This window comes from Cyprinus carpio, chromosome B14 (genome assembly GCF_018340385.1).
Source record: "Cyprinus carpio isolate SPL01 chromosome B14, ASM1834038v1, whole genome shotgun sequence".
NCBI classification, from domain to species: Eukaryota; Metazoa; Chordata; class Actinopteri; order Cypriniformes; family Cyprinidae; genus Cyprinus; species Cyprinus carpio.
The window spans coordinates 8,158,792-8,181,523 of NC_056610.1; the positions used below are offsets into that span (position 1 = coordinate 8,158,792).

General features: G+C 34.1%; 1 protein-coding gene across 1 annotated transcript in view; it reads right to left on the bottom strand.

Moving 5' to 3' along the window:
• Positions 1-1,727: 1,727 nt before the first annotated feature.
• Positions 1,728-22,732, bottom strand: part of LOC109069606 (dedicator of cytokinesis protein 2-like) — a 98,911-nt gene continuing 77,906 nt past the window's right edge. The window contains 20 exon segments of the mRNA XM_042737720.1: positions 1,728-1,877; positions 1,957-2,094; positions 2,184-2,267; positions 2,364-2,540; positions 3,335-3,421; positions 4,782-4,866; positions 4,997-5,078; positions 5,311-5,452; positions 5,553-5,657; positions 6,512-6,601; positions 6,731-6,841; positions 8,411-8,500; positions 12,014-12,055; positions 12,513-12,669; positions 12,858-12,943; positions 14,202-14,409; positions 14,551-14,651; positions 14,781-14,859; positions 15,834-15,850; positions 16,574-16,672. Of these exon segments, the coding sequence (XP_042593654.1) occupies positions 1,755-1,877; positions 1,957-2,094; positions 2,184-2,267; positions 2,364-2,540; positions 3,335-3,421; positions 4,782-4,866; positions 4,997-5,078; positions 5,311-5,452; positions 5,553-5,657; positions 6,512-6,601; positions 6,731-6,841; positions 8,411-8,500; positions 12,014-12,055; positions 12,513-12,669; positions 12,858-12,943; positions 14,202-14,409; positions 14,551-14,651; positions 14,781-14,859; positions 15,834-15,850; positions 16,574-16,672 (2,103 nt within the window). The 3' untranslated portion in view covers positions 1,728-1,754.

Consider the following 22,732-nt stretch of genomic DNA (forward strand, 5'->3'; position numbering starts at 1 on the left):
ATGCTTCACTGTCTTTACTGTGTACTGTGGCTTGAATTCAGAGTTTGGGGGTCGTCTCACAAACTGCCTGTGGCCCTTGGACCCAAAAAGAACAATTTTACTCTCATCAGTCCACAAAATGTTCCCTCCATTTCTCTTTAGGCCAGTTGATTGTGTTCTTTGGCAAATTGTAAACCTCTTCTGCTTCCATGCCTTTTTTTTAACAGAGGGACTTTGCTGGGGGATTCTTGAAAAATAGATTAGCTTCACACAGACGTCTTCTAACTGTCACAGTACTTACAGGTAACTCCAAGACTGTCTTTGATCATCCTGGAGGTGATCATTGGCTGAGCCTTTGCCATTCTGGTTATTCTTCTAATTCCATTTGATGGTTTGTCTTCCGTTTTCTTCCACGCTCTCTCTGGTTTTGCTCTCCATTTTTAAGGCATTTGGAGATCATTTTAGCTGAAAACAGCCTCGCATCATTTTTGCACCTCTTTATAGGTTTTCCCCTCTCTAATCAAACTTTTTTAATCAAAGTACGCTGTTTCTTCTGAATAATGTCTTGAACGACCCATTTTCCTCAGCTTTCAAATGCATGTTCAACAAGTGTTGGCTTCATTCCTTAAATAGGGGCCACCTGATTCACACCTGGTTTTCTTCACAAAATTGATGACCTCAGTGATTGAATGCCACACTGCTATTTTTTTTGAACACACCCCTTTCAACTAATTCAACTAATTGCCCAATTGCACAGCCTTAAGAGCGTGCATATCATGAATGCTGGGTCCTCATTTGTTTTCTGAGAATCTACTGAACCTACTGGTAACTTGTTTGCCAACTAGCAATAAAAAAAATATACGAAAAACCTTTGATTATTCTGGTTAGTCACATTAAACTAATATTATTTTGAACAATACTGTATATATATATATTATGTGAAACAGAACACATTATGTAGTGATAAGCAACAGTATCATGCTACATTGACCTCACATGACCTTGCCACATTGAATATTTAATTTAGCATCATCTCAGAAATAAAACAAATATGAATAAAATGATTGAAATATAAATATCATAACAAATATGAATAAAAACAACTAAAACAATGTACTACTAATAATAAAAAACTAACCCAATATACTAATAACAAATAATAAAATTAAAATTCTGATATAAAAATATTAACAAAGCAATATTAATAAACAAATAACAAATCAAACTGTATATTAACATTATATTAATATATATATATATATATAGATATATATTATATATATATATATATATATATTGTATATTAATGCAAATTAATACAAAGTTACAACATGTATTAAAATAAATAAAATAAACAAATATAAAACATTTCTATAAAAATATTAATAATATAACAATATACTTAATTACTAAGAAATAAAATTATTTAAATAAGAAATACAAAAACCAAAATGTCTTAAAAACAAACGGTGTATTTATAAATATTAAAAAAATAAAAAATAAAAACAAAAACAAACAAAAATTAAAAAAAAAAAAAAACAATAAACAAATAACAAAATTACTAAATATAATAAATAAAAAAAACAATTATAAAAAAAAAAAACAATATAGTACTAAATATTAATTAAACTATTAAAATATAAGTATTAAAACTATATATTAATAACAAATATTGTGATTTCTATATATTTCTAGAAAATTATGCATCATCTTATAAACTGCAGGAATAATCACAGCATGCTATTTTGAACAGAGGCACATGTGTGTGGGCGTGGTCACCTCTCTGGGTGTGTCTTAGTGGGCGTTCCACATTCAGATCCAGCCAATGAGCAGATGGACTGTCGGACCGAGCGCAGCATAGAGCGCGGCCGGGTGGATCGTCTCTCATCAGTATCAGGCTACACAAGAGGAAGAAAATCAGGACACACTTCGCTGATCCCTTTCCCTCTATTTCTGCTGTCTGGCTTTCATGCTTACCAGCTCTCTCACTCCGTACTCCTTCTCCACCTTCTTCTTCAGTTGTTTGAAGCACTCCTCCATGCGCTCGTGGAAAGGTCGAAGGTCATCCGTCACTCTTTTTCCATGCAGACTGATTCCTCTGCCCAACAACGGGATCTAAACGAGTCCAGCGGGTTAATCATCTGTCCTAACCACTCGAGTTTTCTAGTATCAAAGCCACAAACAAATGCTGTGATGTTTCGGACCTGCCATGCGATGAGGTCTTTGAGTCTCATGAGTTTGTCTCTGTCCTCATGATGTTCGTGCATGTATTCTTCCGTGAAGAACGCCTGGAGAAAGATACCACACACACACACACACACACACACACACATCAGCCTCCGTTCTCAGCGTTTCTCTCTGTTTTCTCACTGTGTCTCTCTGACCTTCTCGTATTTGGCGAAGCCGCCCATGACGGCTGGGTCCACGATGCCATTGAGCAGCATGGAGAGAGGGTTTATGGGTAAAGCGTCGTCACACTGGTACTGGTTGATCATGGTGAGGATTTTCTCATTGGTTTGTCCCATCGTCTCGATGGCGTTCTCCAGCGGACTCACCGTCGTCTGACAGAGAAATATTCACAGATAATCACATCATAAACACGTCTGATCAGTCAATCTAACAATATAATATAATGTCACAGAATAACAGTGCATCTCCACTTTTGATATTATTAAGTAGAGGTAATCTTTAGGCATGTTTGAACTGGCTTACGGCACATTTTTAAATTTCCTGAAAAAAGTAACTATATTATATTAACGATATTCTTTATATATATATATATATATATATATATATATATATATATATATATATATATATATAATATCGTGTCAGTGCTCAGCACTGCACAGTACCCATATTAACACATAAACTGAAATTACAGAATTACAGAAATAATCATCACTGTCACATGACCTGCTCACACTGAAAGGAAATAAACCACTTATTAATAACAAATATGAATAAAAGCATTAAAATATAATTATGAAAATACATATTAACAAAATAAAACTATAACAATATATATATATATTTCTATAAAAATGTATAAAATGCAGGTATGATCACTGTATGTTTTTCTGAATTTGGCCACAGAGAAAGGTTAATACATCAAAATTACATTAAAAATGCAAAATATTAATTTATTTCTGACATAAAACTGAATACCGATGCATTACCATAATTGTATACATATACATGAGGTCATGTGACAATGACACATCCTACTGTTTTATGTTTACTGTTGCGTATACTACATACTGATGAAAAGGCCCTATCCAGTATACACTGCACAGGATGCAGTACACTAGTGTTCTGAAGAATTTCATTGTGATGGACAGGAACAGAGACTCACGTGGGTCATGCTTGTGGCCTCAAACCAGCGCAGGATTCCTGGTAGTTTGTAAGCAGTTATGAATGTGGTTCGCTCGATCCACATGGACTGAAGACAGAGAAAAGAGTGAGAAGACAGTCAACTCATGACAGTAAAGAGTCTCTGTGTGTGTGTGTGTGTGTGTGTGTGTGTGTGTGTGTGTGTGTGTGTGTGTGTGTGTGTGTGTGTGTGTGTGTGTGTGTAATGGACAAAAACTCTTCAACCCGACCAGACAACATTCATTTCTAGTAGAGATTTGAGCTCAGGGTTGTAGTGACTTTGGGTAGGTGTAGTTGTTTTTGGGGTTTATTTTTAGAGTACAGTCACATACAGTATTTTGCACTTTCTGGTGCTTGCCTACACAGTAAAGTGTGACTGATCACTAACAGAAATGGCTGAATATCTCCACCTGCTGTTCACAAGCACACTACATAATGTCATTATTTCTTCATCCTAGTCGCCTTTTTGTCTTTTAAAGCTCCTTCACAACCACAATGATGCAGAAATGATGAACTGTTTCCTTCCACACAGATGTGTGTGTTCATGTAGATTCAGAGCTGTTATTAACTTCAACAATTACAAATACATTTCGTTCATTTAAATAAAGCAGAAATAAAATATACATTTTAGATGGAAAATTATTTGGGGAATAATCATGAAATAATGGAAATCAGAAATATTGCACAGAAACCTTAAAACTAAAAAATATAAGCTAAATAATATTAAAGCTGAACTTTGCAATAACAATACAACATTAACACTGTTTTATGTTTATTGTTATATAAACACTATTGAAATAAAGTTGAAGCTGAAGTACTATAATCACTAAAATTAAAACTAAAATAATAAATGAAAGCTAAATAAATAGAAAAGACAAGCATGTAAAATTACTAAAACTAAAATCAACAGAAAAACTGAAAATATAAAAAACAAAAGATAAATCAAAATATGAATATATACTACAATAATACTAAAATAACACCAGACAGATTTATTCAATACTTTTAGCCACTTGTTTATGTGGAATACTGTAAATAGCTTTGTAAAGGAATATGATTAGTCAAATTTCACCCACAAACCCATAACCACAAAACTGGGTCATTTTTTTTTTTTTTTTTAGCTAAGTTTTCAGACTTTTGCACTGTTCAATTGTCAGAGTAAATGTGATGTATTCCAATTATAACTTTGTGCATGAAGTGAGAATTATCAAGTTAACTTTTTTTCTAAATGCCTGCTGGTATTGACATTAAATGAAGAGTCAGAATGATAATTAGGTCAAAAATTTATCCCAAATGGCTTTTCCAATTAAATGTGTAATGTGTTTCTGTACTTCTGGAGGTCACAGACAGTAAAAAGGCATCTTTAAGATGTAATAAGTATCATTAGCTTTATGAGATCGATGAGAGATGAATGTTGTGTTTTGACTCACAGCAAACTCATTATCAGGATCCACTTTCCCTCTCCTCACAGGTCTGGAGTACTGGAACCGCTGGACATAGTTTGACTTGTAGAAGCTACAGAATCACCAGAAAGAGCCAAGAGAAGAGAAGAGAGTTCACAGCATCAGTACATGACACACAGCTACAGATTCACACGTATTGAAGGTGAACAGATGAGCGTGTTTTGTGTTTTCTGCAGACTGACTTGATGATCTGATCAGGCACTGGTTTGTTCCTCAGACGCGGCGGGATCTCCAGAACCGGCTGCACTGTAAAACACTGGATATCTGATCCAGATCCGCTCAGGAACAATAAACCATTTATATGTATACAGTACATATATGAAAGTGTGTTTAAATATAAAAGTGAAATAATGTTACCATATAATATAACTAAAAATAAAAAATAATAAAAGTAAAGTATTACAAATTAATATGTTCTATAAAAAATAAAAATAAAATAGCATTTCCTATATATACAGTACACTGTAAATGGCCCCACAGTCAAAGTGAAGGATACACTGCATGTTGGAGTTTTTAATGTCGTCTCCAGGCATTGTGGTGATGTTGAGTCTCACAGCGCTGGGAAACTGACTCATCAGCTGACTCTGGAAATCTTCCCTGCGCTCGTACTCCTTCCCACGGTGAATGAAAACCTTATTCTGTTGATATTAAATATATCAACACATCATAATCTAGATTACACAACACATCTGTCAGCACAGTTTCAGCCTTATCTGAAAATACTGAACACACACTGACCCTGAGGAACTGAGGGAAGCCGCAGCCATAATATCCCACAGCAAAGTAGTCTGGCTTGGGCCGCAGGATCTTCATGATGCTCTCATAAAACTTGGCCTGCTGATTCTGCAAAAGGAATTTATAGATGAAATAAACAAAGGGACAGAATGCTAAAAAGCTAAAAGAACAAATAATTAAGAAGACTTTTAGAATATGGAGAGTGTGTAAGCAAAATAAAGGTGATATAATATAATATAATATAATATAATATAATATAATATAATATAATATAATATAATATAAAAAAACTAATAAAAAAACATTCATTAATAAAAAATAATTAGAAGAAAAATATTAGTGAAATAATAATATAATGTTTTCAAAAGTGTAAAAAATTAAAATGATTTATTTTTAATATTAATAAATAATTAAAATATACATAAGTTAAAAGAAAAAAAACTCTGAAAAAAGTTAACTAAATAATAAAACATATACATAAAAAAGAAGAATATTAATACAAACAAACAATAAATAAATATAATATACTTGCAAAACTGCAAAAATAAAAAATCTAAATAATAAAAATACACAAATAAAAAAATGAATACAGGTAAATATATAAAGATTATTGATTAATATAATATTTATTATAATGTAATATAATATTCCAATAAAAAAGAAACTAAATAATATAATATAATATAATATAATATAATATAATATAATATAATAATAATATAATATAATATAAGAAAACATATCATACATAAAAAAGAAAAAATAATAATACAAACAAACAATAAATAAATAAATAAACAAATATAATATACTTGCAAAACTGCAACAATAAAAAACCCTACATAATAAAAATACACAAATAAAAAATGAATACAAGTAAAAAAAAAAATTATTTATTAATATAACACTTATAATATAATATAATCTATATTTTTAAATGAGGAAAGTTTATTGTGTGTTACCAGTTTCTGTCCGAGCAGCTCGTAATCGAAGACCTCCATCTCGAACTGATCTGCTAACTCCTTACACAGAGTGATGGCCTCCTCCCACATCTGACACGTTCACACACATATACACACACACACGGTTAAACATTCATGAGGTCAGTCTTCAGCATCCAGTCCCAGTCCAGTCATGTCTACTGAATATTAAACAGCAAGTCCATCTGAAGCTGAGCTGACCTTGCCCTTATCAAAATAGCTGATGATGGTGTCGTAGAGCGATTCTTTGAGCTGCCGCTGGGACTGAGGTGTCTGAAAGTCCAGCTGAAGGGTGCACTGCTCCTCTGACCACTGCGAACACATCACAACATTATTATGATATTATATAACAGTCTAAACGAGATTATTACATTCCATTAAGACAATATAGCTGGTTCTTGACCATGAAAAACTTGCCGCCAGTAACTAGGGTGGCTGCCGTCTTTTTAGGCTTTTATTGACTGCCAGGTGATGCTCAACGAAATGATTATTTAGATATTAATATTCAAGACATTGTAGTGCAATACACATCTCATTATTAGATAAAAAGGGTTAACATGAATTGAAATCATGAAATGTAAACAGGAAGTGATGTCAAAGCAGCATTATAGTTTGCTAAAACAAACTATAGCCACAAAAAAGCCTATTTTCATTACTGATAAAATATAATAAAAACTTTTTTTTTAAGCAGCTCGTAAGCCATGCCCACATTTCTCATTTTTGTTAAGTTGAAGTACTAAAATTAATAAAACTAAACCTAATAATACAATTTATAAAAAGCTATACAGACATAATAAAAAGAAAACAAAAAACTAACAAAAATCACACAATAAAACAAAATAATATAAGTAAAAGAAGTTAAGAAAAAATTATAATATATACAGTATATAAAAAATTCTATAGATTAAGTAAAACAATAATATATTAGAATATTATATCAAATATATATTGTGTGTTTGAGTGCATGGTAAAAAGATAAAGATAAGTGAAATAATATAATATGATATATTTTATATAATATATAATTCAATTGTAAATACATGTTATACATACAAAAACACACAACAAATTGACTAAACCTTTAACTAAAATTAAAATTAAAACAAAAACATGAAATATAAAAATAAAATCTAATTCAAAATATTCACAAAAACTGTAATTCTACATTAGAGATACTAAATTATCACTGTCACAGTCATCAATGGGACTGAATGAATCATGACAACTTTGTTTGACAGGAAATAAAGCGAGAGGCTGAACTGAAGTGGTTTGTAATGAGAGGAGAGGCTGTGTGAAATAACAGAACATTAAATATCATAGAAATGTATTGACTGTGCCGTGTTCATCTGAGAGGGAGAGACAGAAACACACAGCAGGGTAAAATGCTCTATAAATCTACCGGCGCGCCACAGGAACTGCATTGATGTCATAAATCTGACCTGGAGGCTTTATCTGCTCGAGGGCCACAGGACCACAGTAAATCACACAGAGAAGAAGTGTGCCTCCAGTGAACCAATCAGAACATCTCTATGTTATTAGTGACCTTCAGTGTCAGAGGTGTGTGTGTAAGGTTTAACCTACAATGTGAGGTTCAAATGTCCTCTCAAAAATAGTAATACTTGAAATGAACTACAACTTGATGTCACTTCCTGTTTACATTTCATGATTCCAATCGATAATGAATGCATATTGTACTAAATTCCTAGAAAATAAATTCTCCACGAGGACAAATATTAATAAACACACCAAAATTATATTTTAATAAATATGTTAAAATGTTTCTGTGATGATTTAAGTTTAGTGGGTGAAAGGTATAATTAGCTCAACTGAAAAGTATAGAAGTCCTCATGAAGATGCAAAAGTAAATGTGTGTTTGTTAACCTTAAGCAGTTTGGAGTGCAGCAGAAGTGTGTACGCCGCCTCTGTGTAGTTTTCTCCATCCAAATGAAGATCCCGCAATTTATAGAGGTATTAGAAACAAACACAACAATTACAATTACAATTACAATTAATTAATAAAATAATATTAATTAATTAATTATATATATATATATATATATATATATATATATATATATATTATATATATATATATATATATATATAATATATATATACATACATACAGGTGCTGGTGATATAATTCGAATATCATCAAAAAGTTGATTTATTGCATTAATTTCATTCAAAAAGTGAAACTTGTATATTATATTCATTCATTACACACAGACTGATATATTTCAAATGTTTATTTCTTTTAATTTGAATGAGAGTAAACTGACAACTAAGGAAAATCCCAAATTCAATATCTCAGAAAATTTTAATATAACTTAAGACCAATACTAAGAAATGATTTTAGAAATCTTGGCCAACTAAAAAGTATAAAAATGAAAAGTATGAGCATGTACAGCACTCAATACTTAGTTGGGGCTCCTTTTGCCTGAAGTACTGCAGCAATGCGGCGTGGCATGGAGTCGATCTGTCTGTGGCACTGCTCAGGTGTTATGAGAGCCCAGGTTGCTCTGATAGTGGCCTTCAGCTCTTCTGCATTGTTGGGTCTGGCATATCGCATCTTCCTCTTCACAATACCCCATAGATTTTCTAAGTTCTAAGTTAAGGTCAGGCGAGTTTGCTGGCCAATTAAGAACAGGGATACCATGGTCCTTAAACCAGGTACTGGAATCTTTGGCACTGTGTGCTGGGGCCAAGCCCTGTTGGAAAATGAAATCTGCATCTCCATAAAGTTGGTCAGCAGCAGGAAGCATGAAGTGCTTTAAAACTTCCTGGTATACGGCTGTGTTGACCTTGGACCTCAGAAAACACAGTGGACCAACACCAGCAGATGACATGGCACCCCAAACCATCACTGACTGTGGAAACTTAACACTGGACCTTAAGCAATGTGGATTGTGTGCCTCTCCTCTCTTCCTCCAGACTTTGGGACCCTGATTTCCAAAGGAAATGCAAAATTTACGTTCATCAGAGAACATAACTTTGGACTACTCAGCAGCAGTACAGTCCTTTTTAAAGCGAGACGCTTCTGACGCTGTCTGTTGTTCAAGAGTGGCTTGACACAAGGAATCAGACAGCTGAAACCCATGTCTTGCATACGTCTGTGCGTAGTGGTTCTTGAAGCACTGACTCCAGCTGCAGGGCACTCTTTGTGAATTCCCCCACATTTTTAAATGGGTTTTGTTTCACAATCCTCTCCAGGGTGCGGTTATCCCTATTGCTTGTACACTTTTTTCTATCACATATTTCCTTCCCTTCGCCTCTCTATTAATGTGCTTGGACACAGAACTCAGTGAACAGCCAGGCTCTTTTGCGATGACCTTTTGTGTCTTGCCCTCCTTGTGCAAGGTGTCAATGGTCGTCTTTTGGACAACTGTCAATTCAGCAGTATTTCCCATGATTGTGCAGCCTACAGAACTAGACTGAGATACCATTTAAAGGCTTTTCATTTGATTTCAATCAACTAACTAAATAGAGTCACCAACCATCTTCAATAAATAATGAACCTTTTCACAATATTCAAATTTTCTGAGATACTGAATTTGGGATTTTCCTTAGTTGTCAGTTATAAACATGAAAATTAAAAGAAATAAACATTTGAAATATATCAGTCTGTCTGTATTGAATAAATATAATATACAAGTTTCACTTTTTGAATGGAATTAGTGAAATAAATCAACTTTTTGATGATATTCTAATTATATGACCAGCACCTGTATATATATATATATAATATATATATATATATATATATATATATATATATATATATATATATATATATACACACACACACAATATATTATAAAATGTTATAAATACAAATTATCTGATATTATAAACAATACATTAATTTTAATATATATTTTTTCTTCTTTTTTTATTTAATAGATTTCTATACATTGTAATACACACTCACACACACACACACACACACACATATATATATATATATATATATATATATATATATATATATATATATATATATATATATATATATATATATATGTATTTATTTATTTACTATACATTAAAAAATATATGGCAGAAAAAAATATTCTGATTATTAAAATATTATAAATAATAATTTCATTATATTAGCCATCATCAAGAATCTGCTAAAAACACATCTCTTCCATCTTTATTTGACCCTCTAACTCTAGTACTTTATATTCTAATTCTATTCCTTAAAAAAATTTGCCCCTTTTAGACTTGCACTCTATTCATTTACTGCTTGCTTTCTTTAAAAAAAAACAAAACAAAACAAAAGCAAAAAAGCCCTCTAACACTAGCTTGCTCTATTCTTTTTCTATTATATCTGTGTTTTTTATGTATTATATAATTTATATATAATTGCTCTTTTGTTGATTTTGACAGCTTCCATTGTCCTCATTTGCAAGTCATTTTGGATAAAAGTATCTGCTAAATGACTAAATGTAATGTAAATCTATATATATATATGTTCATACCAAGAGATACATTTATTTTTATGTAATATAATTTCTCTGACTCAACATTCACTTCTCTTAGCTCATAACGAATGGTATCTATACTTACCACAAGGAGGCAGTATTACATAAAGCCAGTAGGCCGTTGTTATAAAGATTTGACCAGAGTTAAGGAGTGTTAAGGCAAGTACTACACAAAGCAGAGAGCTTAAACCCCTGAAGGGTGGTAAAATCACAGTAAAGTATGGCTTTCCTCTTAGAAATTTATTTGAAACCAATATTCAATACTTGATTTTTATATTTTCAAACAGTAATAAATGCAATAATTCTTACATTGCTTAGTATTGATTTTGTACTGTACTGAATATCATGTATTGTATTGTACAGTGCATTATACATACATACATATTCTATTCTACTCTATTCTTCCACCAAGCCATCAAGAATCAAGTTGATTATTCTTACTGTAGGTGAAATTATAGATTCAAACTGGTGCAGAAACGATATGCATCATGATTTCACATTATTGTCTAATAATTATTGTTATTTTCATAATATTTCAATCTTTCTCTCTCATTTCACAGTTCAAATGTCACGACGAAAATAAAATGAGGTTATAAATAAACTAGACCATCTCCGTTTGTCTTTCGTTAAAGCTGAATTATCAGTGTTTCTCTTGGACGTGACACATAACTTGTTCACATTTACTGTCAATAACAAACATCTGAATCAGCTTCGTTCATTCATCTCACACTGATAATCAGAGGCCTGGGTCACGTTTGGCCCTGCAGAACACCTCTCTGCAGACACGCGCTCGTTTATGTTTAATGTGCCTGTAAGGTAGCAGTATGTCTCTGTCCCTCGTTCTGTCCATCCGTCTCTGTGCTTGGATGCTTATCCTTTGGATTTTGACATTAATTCAGCAAGACCAAGATAATCTCCTGTCAGATTACACAACCAACACACACACACAAGCACTTACAATCACAGTCACACACACACACAGTTAATATGGAAATTACCTGATGTACATCCCCTCACGGTTGATGTCCTTGTAGAAATTCTGCAAAGAAATGAAACACAAACGTTAACCTTGGCGTTTCTCTGAAGATGAGATTGTTGTGTTTTTTTTGTTTTTTTTTTGGATGCTTCTGATATGTAAAGATAAATAATTAATATCCAGTCTGACAGACTGAAGTTGTAGCAGTGACGTTCTGACTTTAATATCTTATTTATAGTTTTTATTCAGTCTGACTGTTAACAAATCATAACACAAATCAACAGTCTGACAGATTGAAGTTGTGGCAGTGACGTTCTGACTGTTCTGATGTTCTATCCCAGATTTTGTGCTGGGATATTAATCTGCATGTTTGTTAAATAAAATAACCAGTCATTACATTAGTAAAGCTAAACACGTCGTCCATTTGGGCCAATTAGGAGGCAGACAGCTCAAACTGATCTGACCAGATCAATCAGAAAACCACTTTATTTCTGTGACCCATGAAGTGGGCGGGGCTTACCAGAAGATTGACAGTGCAGCTCATGCGGTTGTTTCGACTGTCATCGCTCATCACTGTGCGGTAGTCAAGAAGTCGCTCGAGGAGGCCGGTCACAAGGGTTACGAAGTGCTGTACCTCGGTCAGCAGCGGGGGGCGTCCTTGAGCGCACTCTAAAAGACTGAAGCGACACACGGTCAGAGCGGCTCTCATGCTTTCAGGAGATTTCAGGAGGATTTGGAGCTTCTTATGGAGTCAAGCCAGCATTATACAAGACCACAGTGTGTGTGTGTGTGTGTGTGTGTGTGTGTGTGTGTGTGTGTGTGTGTGTGTGTGTGTGTGTGTGTGTGTGTGTGTGTGTGTTCGTACATGCTCTGTAACAGCTCCATGTATCTCTCGTCTCCTCCACCCCCTTCCACTTCATGATCCAACTTCAGGATGATCTCGTTCTCAAACTGAGAGGCAGAGAGAGACTTCATTAATTAACAAGTTCAACATCATCAATGTGCATTTGCTAATCTGTGTGTGTGGGCAGCTTTCTCCCAAAATAGCAAGTTGTTGTGACGTCCTAACATATAAAATATTCATAAATGAAAAAAAGCATCTTATTTCAAACCTAAACACGCTAAAAGTCTTGCTGGAGTTAATCCACAGCAGGCCTACACTGAATCTGAGCAGATTTTTACCATTTCATAAAACATTTTAAATCCTTTCCTCAGAATTATGGAAATATTCAATAAGAATATATATCTGAAATATTTTAAATATATTTTACCATCTTTAAACCTATTTCACAGAATTACAGAAATGTTATATAAATATATAAATAAATATTTTAACATATTTTATCATGTTTAAATCCATTTCCCAGAATTATAGAAATACTCCAGAAAAGATTAAATATTAATATTAAAATCATAATATTAAAATATTCCTCATATTTTTGAATGCATTTTACCATCTTTAAATTAATTCCAAAGAATTACAGAAATATGTGAAAAATGTTTTACATGCATTTTATCATCTTTTAATTAATTACGTAGAATACCCGAAATATTCTATATCCATTAAATCAACAAATCAATACTCTGAATTACAGAAATATTACATAGAATGCTTTTAAAATATTTTAACACATTTTACCATGTTTAAATTCATTAGCACTATAAATATTTCGTATAAATAAATAATTATTTTACACATTTTTAAATCAGTTTCTCAGAAACATAAATGTTGCATCAACTTTTGTTTATATTTTAACACATTTTACCATGTAGCAATATTACACATGTACATATAAAAAACAATAAAAAAAAAAAAACATTTTAAACACATTTACATAGATACCATGTTTAAATCCATTAGATGGATTTATATAAATATTCCATATAAATATTTTAAAAAGTGTTTTAAGCACATTTACGATCTTATTTGAATAACAATAAAAATTCAAGTACAGTATCCACAACTGTACACAGTATTTTGGTATGTCAGGTTTTTGCGTAGACCAAAACCAAAAAAAAAAAAAAAAGGATTACAGGGTTAGTTCACCCAAAAATGAAATTTAGCCAGTGTTTTACTCACCCTCGAGCCATCCTAGGTGTATAAACACAGACTAATTTCATTTTTGGGTGAACTTACCCTTTAAATTATGTGTTATCTGCATGTAAAATTGATGAGTTTAGCTTGTGAGGTCAAAGTGTGTGTTTGAACCTTTCTGAAGTTTCCGGAGTGGTTGTGTTCACACTGCATCATGTCAAAGAATATGGGGATGGTTGCTCTCCGCAGCTCTTCCTCCGGGATGAGCGTCATCTCCAGGATGGGACCCACCATCCCGGGAATGAAACAGATCTTATTTTTACTGAGCTTGTACCACATGTCTCTGATAGCAAAACCAATCAGCCGTCTCATGTCTCCATATCTGAACGAAAGCAAGCAAGCATATTTATGCATATTTAATTTCTTTGACTATAGTTGTTAAAGCCAGATTTCTGTATAAATAGAGTTCAACTGTGAGCAGTTGCTGCTGGTTTAAGTGGGATGTTTCTGGTTTAAGACTCACTTGGCCAGAATCTTGCTCCTTTTGGTGGGAGAGAAATGCTGCAACTGCAAGGACTCCTGGGTAATAAATGCCACAGCCAAATGGAAGTAATTATTCCATAACTACAGGAGAGAGAGAGAAATCGTGATAAGATGACATTGGGGTGAGATATGTGAGATTAAATGAGGGCTATTAACACTAATTGAATCTGAACTTGATCGAGCTCATTTAGGACACACACACACACCTACCTGCACTTCAAAGCTGTTGTTGTCGAGGAACTTGTGGTTCATGGTGTCGGCGTACGTGTTGATTGCTTGGAGAAACACCCTGATTGGATGAACATACCAGGGTTATTATAGTTAACCAAAACTTAAAGACTTAATTCATCCAAAAAATCCAAATTATCCCATGTTTTACTCTCCCTCAAGGCATCCTAGGTGTATATGACTTTCTCATTTGATCAAGTGTTTGTATCACAATCTTTTCATTAACCTCATTTTTCTTATTGAGTCATTGAGTCTTTGAATCAGCTGCATTTTTAATGGATGTCTTCATTTTCAACACCAGATCTACTGTTTTATCATTTCAGATCATATAAACCTCATATGTTTTGCTTGTAGTAGATGCAGTAAGTGAGCATCAACTGTACAGTAAGTGTCAAGTCTGTGCAACTTTATTCACAATACATGATGACTGATTTAGACTATCCTACTGAACAACATTTTTAAGGATGTTTAAGTGTCCAATTGCTGTTTGTGCTAATGGTATCTGATGATCAGCAGGGTCACAGATCAACTTTAAACTGCGATATTGAATACCAGGAAATATACTGAGGTCAATAAAACACAATATGCTGCCACTGTCTGCTGCTATTAACAGTAACACACACACACAAAACACACACACATACACACTAAACACCAGCGATCCATATCTTCCTCAATATGAGGAGTTTCTCTCTTTCTCCTCTGTCTCTGGGTCTGCAGGTTTATTCTTCTGTAAATCTCTCTTTCTCTCTCATTTGCCTCTTGTTTGAAGTGTAATCAATGTTAACATAGTGTTTGTGTTGCTAAAGACCCTGAGACTGACAGTGGATGTTACTGTGAATCATCTCAGGAGCACTGCTGTGAGTGTGAGTGTGTGTGTGTGTGTGTGTGTGTGTGTGTGTGTGTGTGTGTGTGTGTGTGTGTGTGTGTGTGTGTGTGTCGTGCGTGCGTGCGTGCGTTCGTGCTTTGTGCGTGTCGGTTTTGTGTTTCTTTCTTTGCTCTTACCGGTTTACCAATCATGATCCTTAAAAGATTAATTCCATCAGGAAGTCCTACAAGAACACAAACACAAGATGATTACTGCAAATCAAATCCTTAGACAGACAGAAACGTCAGACATCAGAAGTCCTACAACAGACAGACACACAACACCAACAGATGATTAACTGCATGAAGGACAGAAAGGACAGACAGACAGACAGACAGACAGACAGACAGACAGACAGACAGAAGGATGGACAGACAGACAGACAGACAGACAGACAGACAGAGAGACAGACAGACAGATAGACAGAAAGACAGATAGACAGACAGACAGAAGACAGACAGACAGACAGACAGACAGAAGGACAGACAGACAGACAGATAGACAGAAGGACAGACAGACAGAGAGACAGACGGACAGAAGGACAGACAGACAGACAGACAGACAGACAGACAGACAAACATGAAGGACAGATAGACAGACAAAGACGATAGATAGACAGACAGACAGACAGACAGACAGACAGACAGACAGAAGGACAGACAGACAGTCAGACAGATAGACAGATATATTAATAAATATAAATATATATAAATATATAAATATATAAAAATAAAAAAAAAAAAAAATAAATAAATATAAAAATTAAGATAGATAGATAGATAGATAGATAGATAGATAGATAGATAGATAGATAGATAGACATCGTTAGATACAGAACAAAAGAACAACAGAACAATGGAATGATAGAATGACAGATGGAACGACAGATAAAACATTATTGTCTCACCACTAGGTCTGTGGTCCCGCTGAAGGTCTCTATGTAGCGTGAATAGTGTCTGTCATCCATCTGACTGAGAATAGCCGTCATACAGGCCACCACTCGAGACTAGAGTGACACAGAGACACAGACAGAGCCCAGGATCAAATCTCTACTCCAACAACAACAAACGCAAAAGTCCTGAAAGTCCTGACGCTCTCATTCAGCTGACGGGACAGAAGATGATGAACAACATTTCAGATAGTCTGGAGAATCTTTCAATCATTCACATCGACGTCCAATTTCCCCTCCACTCTGCATGTGCCTTCCTTTCCTCACTCTCTCTCTCTCTGATCAGATGATACAGGCAGAGAGCAAAAGTGATGGATGACGGATAGATGTATGCAGACAGAGAGGTGAGACCCATCACTCACACAGTCCTCACAATCCTGACTGTACGCCGCTGATAAAATGTGTGTGTGAATATGAATGAAATGAAGTGTGCAGTTTATTCTCTCACACAGACCTTAAGTAAAACAGTATAAATATTGGAAGAAAAATGAACTTTGCATCCCATGAAAGACTGTGAATGATGTAACAATGGTACAATATTAAAATATGTGCATAGTTGCTGATTATACTTAAAAACTGTTCAAAAGTTTAGGGTCAGTAAGATTTTTAAAAGCTTTTGAAAGTCTCTTCTGCACACCAAGGCTGCATTAATTTGAAAAATACAGTAAAAATTGTGAAATATTATCATCATTTAAAACAACTGTTTCCTGGTGTAATATATTTTCACAAATAATTTATTCCATCACAGGAAAATTATACTCTACAGAAAGTCAAACAACCTACAGTAACTCCAGAAAGCAACCTGGAATACACCATAAAATACATTAACACTGAACAAATGACACGTTTCTCCCTTAAGACAGACAAACTTGTGAAAACTTATGTGATAAAGCCAGCAGACAGACACAGGACTCATCTAAAGGGAAGCATTTCAAATGATTGTGCTGATACAGACGCAAGTAATGTTCCCATCAGCTGTTTAAAGAGCTCTGAGATACGTCCTACTGCTGGAAATATGCTGATCACACACTCCTCTATTGCTTTAAACCGTCTGTGTGTGTGTGTGTGAGGTGAGATTTCTCTCTAGTGAGTGTTATATGTCTCACTGCTGTCTGTCTGCAGCCTGACAAACAAAGACAGAATGACAGTAAAGCAGACACACATCAGCTCTGCTCACCAATACACAAAATGCACATTCACTGAAACCCAGTGAGCTTCTTAACTAGACAGGGACCCGTTCCAAATCAGGACAATCTTACAAAGACTTTTGACTTTCAGCATAAAGTCTGGTCCATTTAGCAGCTCATGCTCTCGGTGGGTTCATATGCACTGACGCCCCGGAGCTGCCATCTCAAAAAACAGTCAAGCAAATTTTCAAACCACATATTTGGAGTCTAAACAACTACATTCTCACCTTCAAACTGCTTAAGACTATATTCTGTGACACAAAACAGTAGTATTTGTAAAATTATAGTGGATTTGGCCATCAACAATAACACTCGCTTTGAGAAATACTTCAAGTGGAGTGATACAAACAGTGAAACAGCTGGAGTTCTGTTATTACTAGAATATCACTCTCCTCTCAGCCAATCAGATTCAAGGACCTGAAAGCACTGCTGTATATAAAATAATATAATAATACACATACAATATTTAATATAATTACCATTCAATATTATTGTATATATTATCAAAACAGAAAACAGTCCTTTTGTCAGATTTATCTGTCTTCCGAGGAAAAATCTGTCCCTGAAGTACAGCTAAGTTACACGATCACCCAAAGGCAGAGAAAAGGACACAATGTTTGATGAAAATCTACAGCCAACAAAGGAGTTTCACACTCTCTCACACACACACACACACACACACACACACACACACACACACAGAGGCAGGCAGTGGTAGAGGTGTAATCTGTGTTATGTAATAAATCTAATTAAATAGAGCGGTGTCATCTATAAGGACAGATGGCTCACTCTGCCGAATGAAAATAAAACCACGCGCACATGAGTCATGAATATCCCTTTATCCTGATTCCAGCGTTGCACCTGTTCAAACATCTCTCATCTCTTCTGATCTGTTTCCTGTTTCCTTCGTTATTCATTGAGAACATAATTCATACCGACTCGCATCATTTAATTTCTCTGTTAAAATATTCATTTGATTTTCAGTGGCTTTTAGGCAGAAGCGGGTCAAAGTTTGAGAAATCAAAACCAGAAGCAATATGTACAGTATGTAAGAAAATTATGAAATTTACATATACATTTATGAAATAACATGAATACTCCAGTACAAGTGACTTTTCTCATTTATAATAAAGATTTTTAATTTATATATATATTAGGGCTGCCCTTGACTAAGGATTTTCTGGTCGACTAGTTGTTCATTTTAAGTATTTGTCGATTAAACGCACGTTTATTAATAAACCATTTAAATCACTATAATGAGCCTTTAATTGCCTGCATAGCCTAATAAGCACTCAAGCAGAATCTGATAAACTACTGCTTTCTTTGTTTTTGGTTTAAGAGATGAAGTCGGTGACACTGACTCATCATCTCCGCAGTAGTGGATGCGCCTGTATGCATGTTTTATACAGATTAATCTGAGAATAGGCAATTTGTTTTCCATTTGAATTGGTTCATTTGAAAGTAGACATTTCACTCTCTATAGATATATTTTTAATGTCTGTGAGGCAAAGATATACACAGAGTTTCACGCTCAAGTTCACAGAGACCAAGACGGCAGAAAGTGCATGTTTGCTTTCATTATTTTACAAAAGTGTGATTTGTTGTTGTTGTGAGTGCACACAAATAAATGTAGAGTCTTTACAAATTTGAAAGATGTATTACTCTTATCTGTATGAGCAAAAATGACAGAGAAGCCTATTTTAAGAGCAAGTGAGTACCTCCATCTGTCCTGCAGTGAGCTGCTGTTCAGCTTCCACACTCCACACAGACACTTGAACAGTGCACATTTTTCTAGGTTAACACTAGATTGAGCGGCCATGTAAAGTTGCTAATATTACATATTTCAGATGATAAGCCATATTTGAGGTCGATGAACGATAGGCAAACGTTTGGCTGTTCTGTCTGATGTACTGTATTACCATAGACCAGCCATTAAGGATCTGTCCGTCATGGACTGCATGACTTCACCTGTAGATTTTATTATTTTTCTGTGACTAATAAAATTTTGGTCGACCAAGCCTCTTCTGCATATTTATGCAGATTAGTATTTATATGAATACCATAATATAAAGTATTACCAAACATACAAAACAATGATTTTTCATGTCTAATTTACTTTATATTATATTTACCTATACTTGTTACTCTTGAAACTGATTTGCTTTGGGATACCTGTAACACAAATATATGGTTTTAGTCATGTCAAAAAAATAAAACAATAAACTACCAAAATAAGAAATAAGATTGAGAGAGACAGACAGCGAGACAGAGAAAGAAAGAGGTTTGACATTCTGCTCAGACTGTGACAGAATAACTGATGACAATAAAAATATAGAAACAAGACTAGACAAGAAGAGACATAGGTCTTCAGTTTTAAGTTTTCAGCCAAAAACGGGAAACTTTTAATGGGTTTTGTCTGTTTGTTTACACAACAACATCGTTTTGGGGACTGAAAAAGCATATTTTTGAACACAGGTTTCAGAGTGCAAGTTTTTGAAACCGCCACAGTTATCGTTTCCATGTAAACACCCAGTACGGGAATCTTTGAAAACGGTGACATCATGCACATGCGTAGTACTTGTTAGGTATGTAGAGATGTGCAGCACATGCTTTGATTTTAAAGGCAAGCGTGAACAAACATACACAACAATGGCGGAGTATATGGTACTGTTGTTGCTGCTCAAAAGTTTGCTAACGCTTCTTCAGCAAATAGTGGATTTACTTCACCAATATTACAACCACCAGTGGAGACACATCATATACAACATATAATCGTCACTTCCCTACAGATACTGTTTACTAACAAGGTGACAGCGCCAACTACTGGCCTGGCATACGTAATACAGCATTTTTGGCCATTATCACGTTTATGTTTAAACGTGAATCATTTCGAAAACGTTGTCGTGTATACGTGAAACTTTTTAAAAACGCAAGGGAAAAACTTTTCCGTTTTTGACTACATCGTTGTTGTGTAAACATAGCCATAGACTAGAGAAAAAGACATAAACACACACCTGAACACACACATGACGTCCGCGAGCATTTGGGAGCATGTTGAAAATGTGTGTGTGTGTGTGTGTGTGTGTGTGTGTGTGTGTGTGTGTGTGTGTGTGTGTGTGTGTGTGTGTGTGTGTGTGTGTGTGTGTGTGTGTGTCACGGTCACTTCTTGTCCTGGTTTCAGTTCTTCTTCCCCTGCGGCTGTAACCTCATCTACATCTTTCTCATTCTTTCATTTTCCTCCTGTTATCCTTCTTTTCACAGCTGCCCCCTTCCAGTCCTCTGTCTCATTTTCACCCCCTCCTCCCTCTCTCTGTAAACTGATGTTATGAGATTCCAGCTCCACTTCAGATCAAATTAAAATGAGCTTTAGTAAGAGCAAACCGCACAACCTGCCTTCATCCTGTGTTTTAAATATCATACACACAATAAATGAGGACATGTCGTGCACCTCTATTGTTTTTATGTAAGGCTAATAACAATGACTGCAGACTAACAATATGTTTTGTATTTCATAGATGTTTCAAACAAAAGAACGGTAAAAACTTTAAAATTCACATTTCCTATCGAGGACACCCACAGATTTTGTCGGATTTAGATAATATTATTATTTATATTTTTTATTAGTTTTTTCTTATGTTTTTCATTTTCATTTGAAAGTATTATTAATGGTAAGCTTTTTCAAATATCTGTTTTTCAGTTTTAGGTTTAATTATTTTAGAACAAGTTAAACCTAGTTAAACCAAACAAAAATGAGAAAATAAAATTTAAAAAAAAAATCTGAATTTATTTTATTATTTTATTTCATTTCAGTTAACATTATTTTATTACAAGGAGTGAAATATATATTTTTTTAAGATTTTACTTTTAGTTTCAGTTTAACTGTAATAACCCTGCATCACACAGACCTTAGATGCTATATTAGAGATGGCATGTTTTTCTATCAGGGTAATGTTATTTTCTATGTCCTAACCTGACCCCTAAACCAGCCCACACAGAAACCTGTGCACGTCATTACATTTAAACACAAATATCACCTGGATCAGCCTTTTCAACCTGTGACGACACATGAAAATGTACTTATGACAACACACCTTACAAACATTTGACGAAAAGAAGTTTTGAAATGATAAAGCAGTAGATATCAATCACTGCTTTCTTAACCAACAGGGAACATTCTCAGAACGTTCTGACAAAGTTCTTTCAAATTTATAAACAAATGTCAGCCAGTCACATTAATAGAACATTAATAGAATGTTGTTTTATCTGGTCTTTTATAATGTTCTCAAAATGTTATTTATACATCATTCATGGAATGTTTTTTTTTTTTTTGGATATTCATCGAAGATATTTTTATACATTACTACTACTTGTTTCAGAGAACATTTAAAAGTATAATTTCCATAATTGAAAAAAAAGAACAAATGGAATGTTCCCTTCACGTTTTCTCTGACATTTTCACAATAATCAAGAAAAAAATTAACATTTTTAAAAACTGGACGTTTTGAACATTTAGAGAACATAAGAAAACATTATTTCTTAGAAAACGTTCTTTTCTTTTGTTCATTTCAACAATTATTTATTTATTTATTTTTTATGTTTGTTTGAGCCTAACACAGAGACTCAACCAATGATGTGAATTTGGGGGTGGGGACTATCTGTTTTATCCGACCAGATGACAGACAAGATGAGTGTCTCATAATGATGTTTGAAAAAAAGTGTTTTGTTACACCAGTGCCACATATAAGATGCACAATACTTGTATTCTTCATTTCAACACTAGGCCTTTTTTAAACTGAACCTAAACTAAAACTTCTTTTGGTCAAATGTTTTGATTGTAAAGTGTGTGTGTGCATCTTTCTTTACAGTAAATAACACTGGCTGTCTATTGTACTGACATTCAGACATACTAGTAATAATAATATCTCCTTTT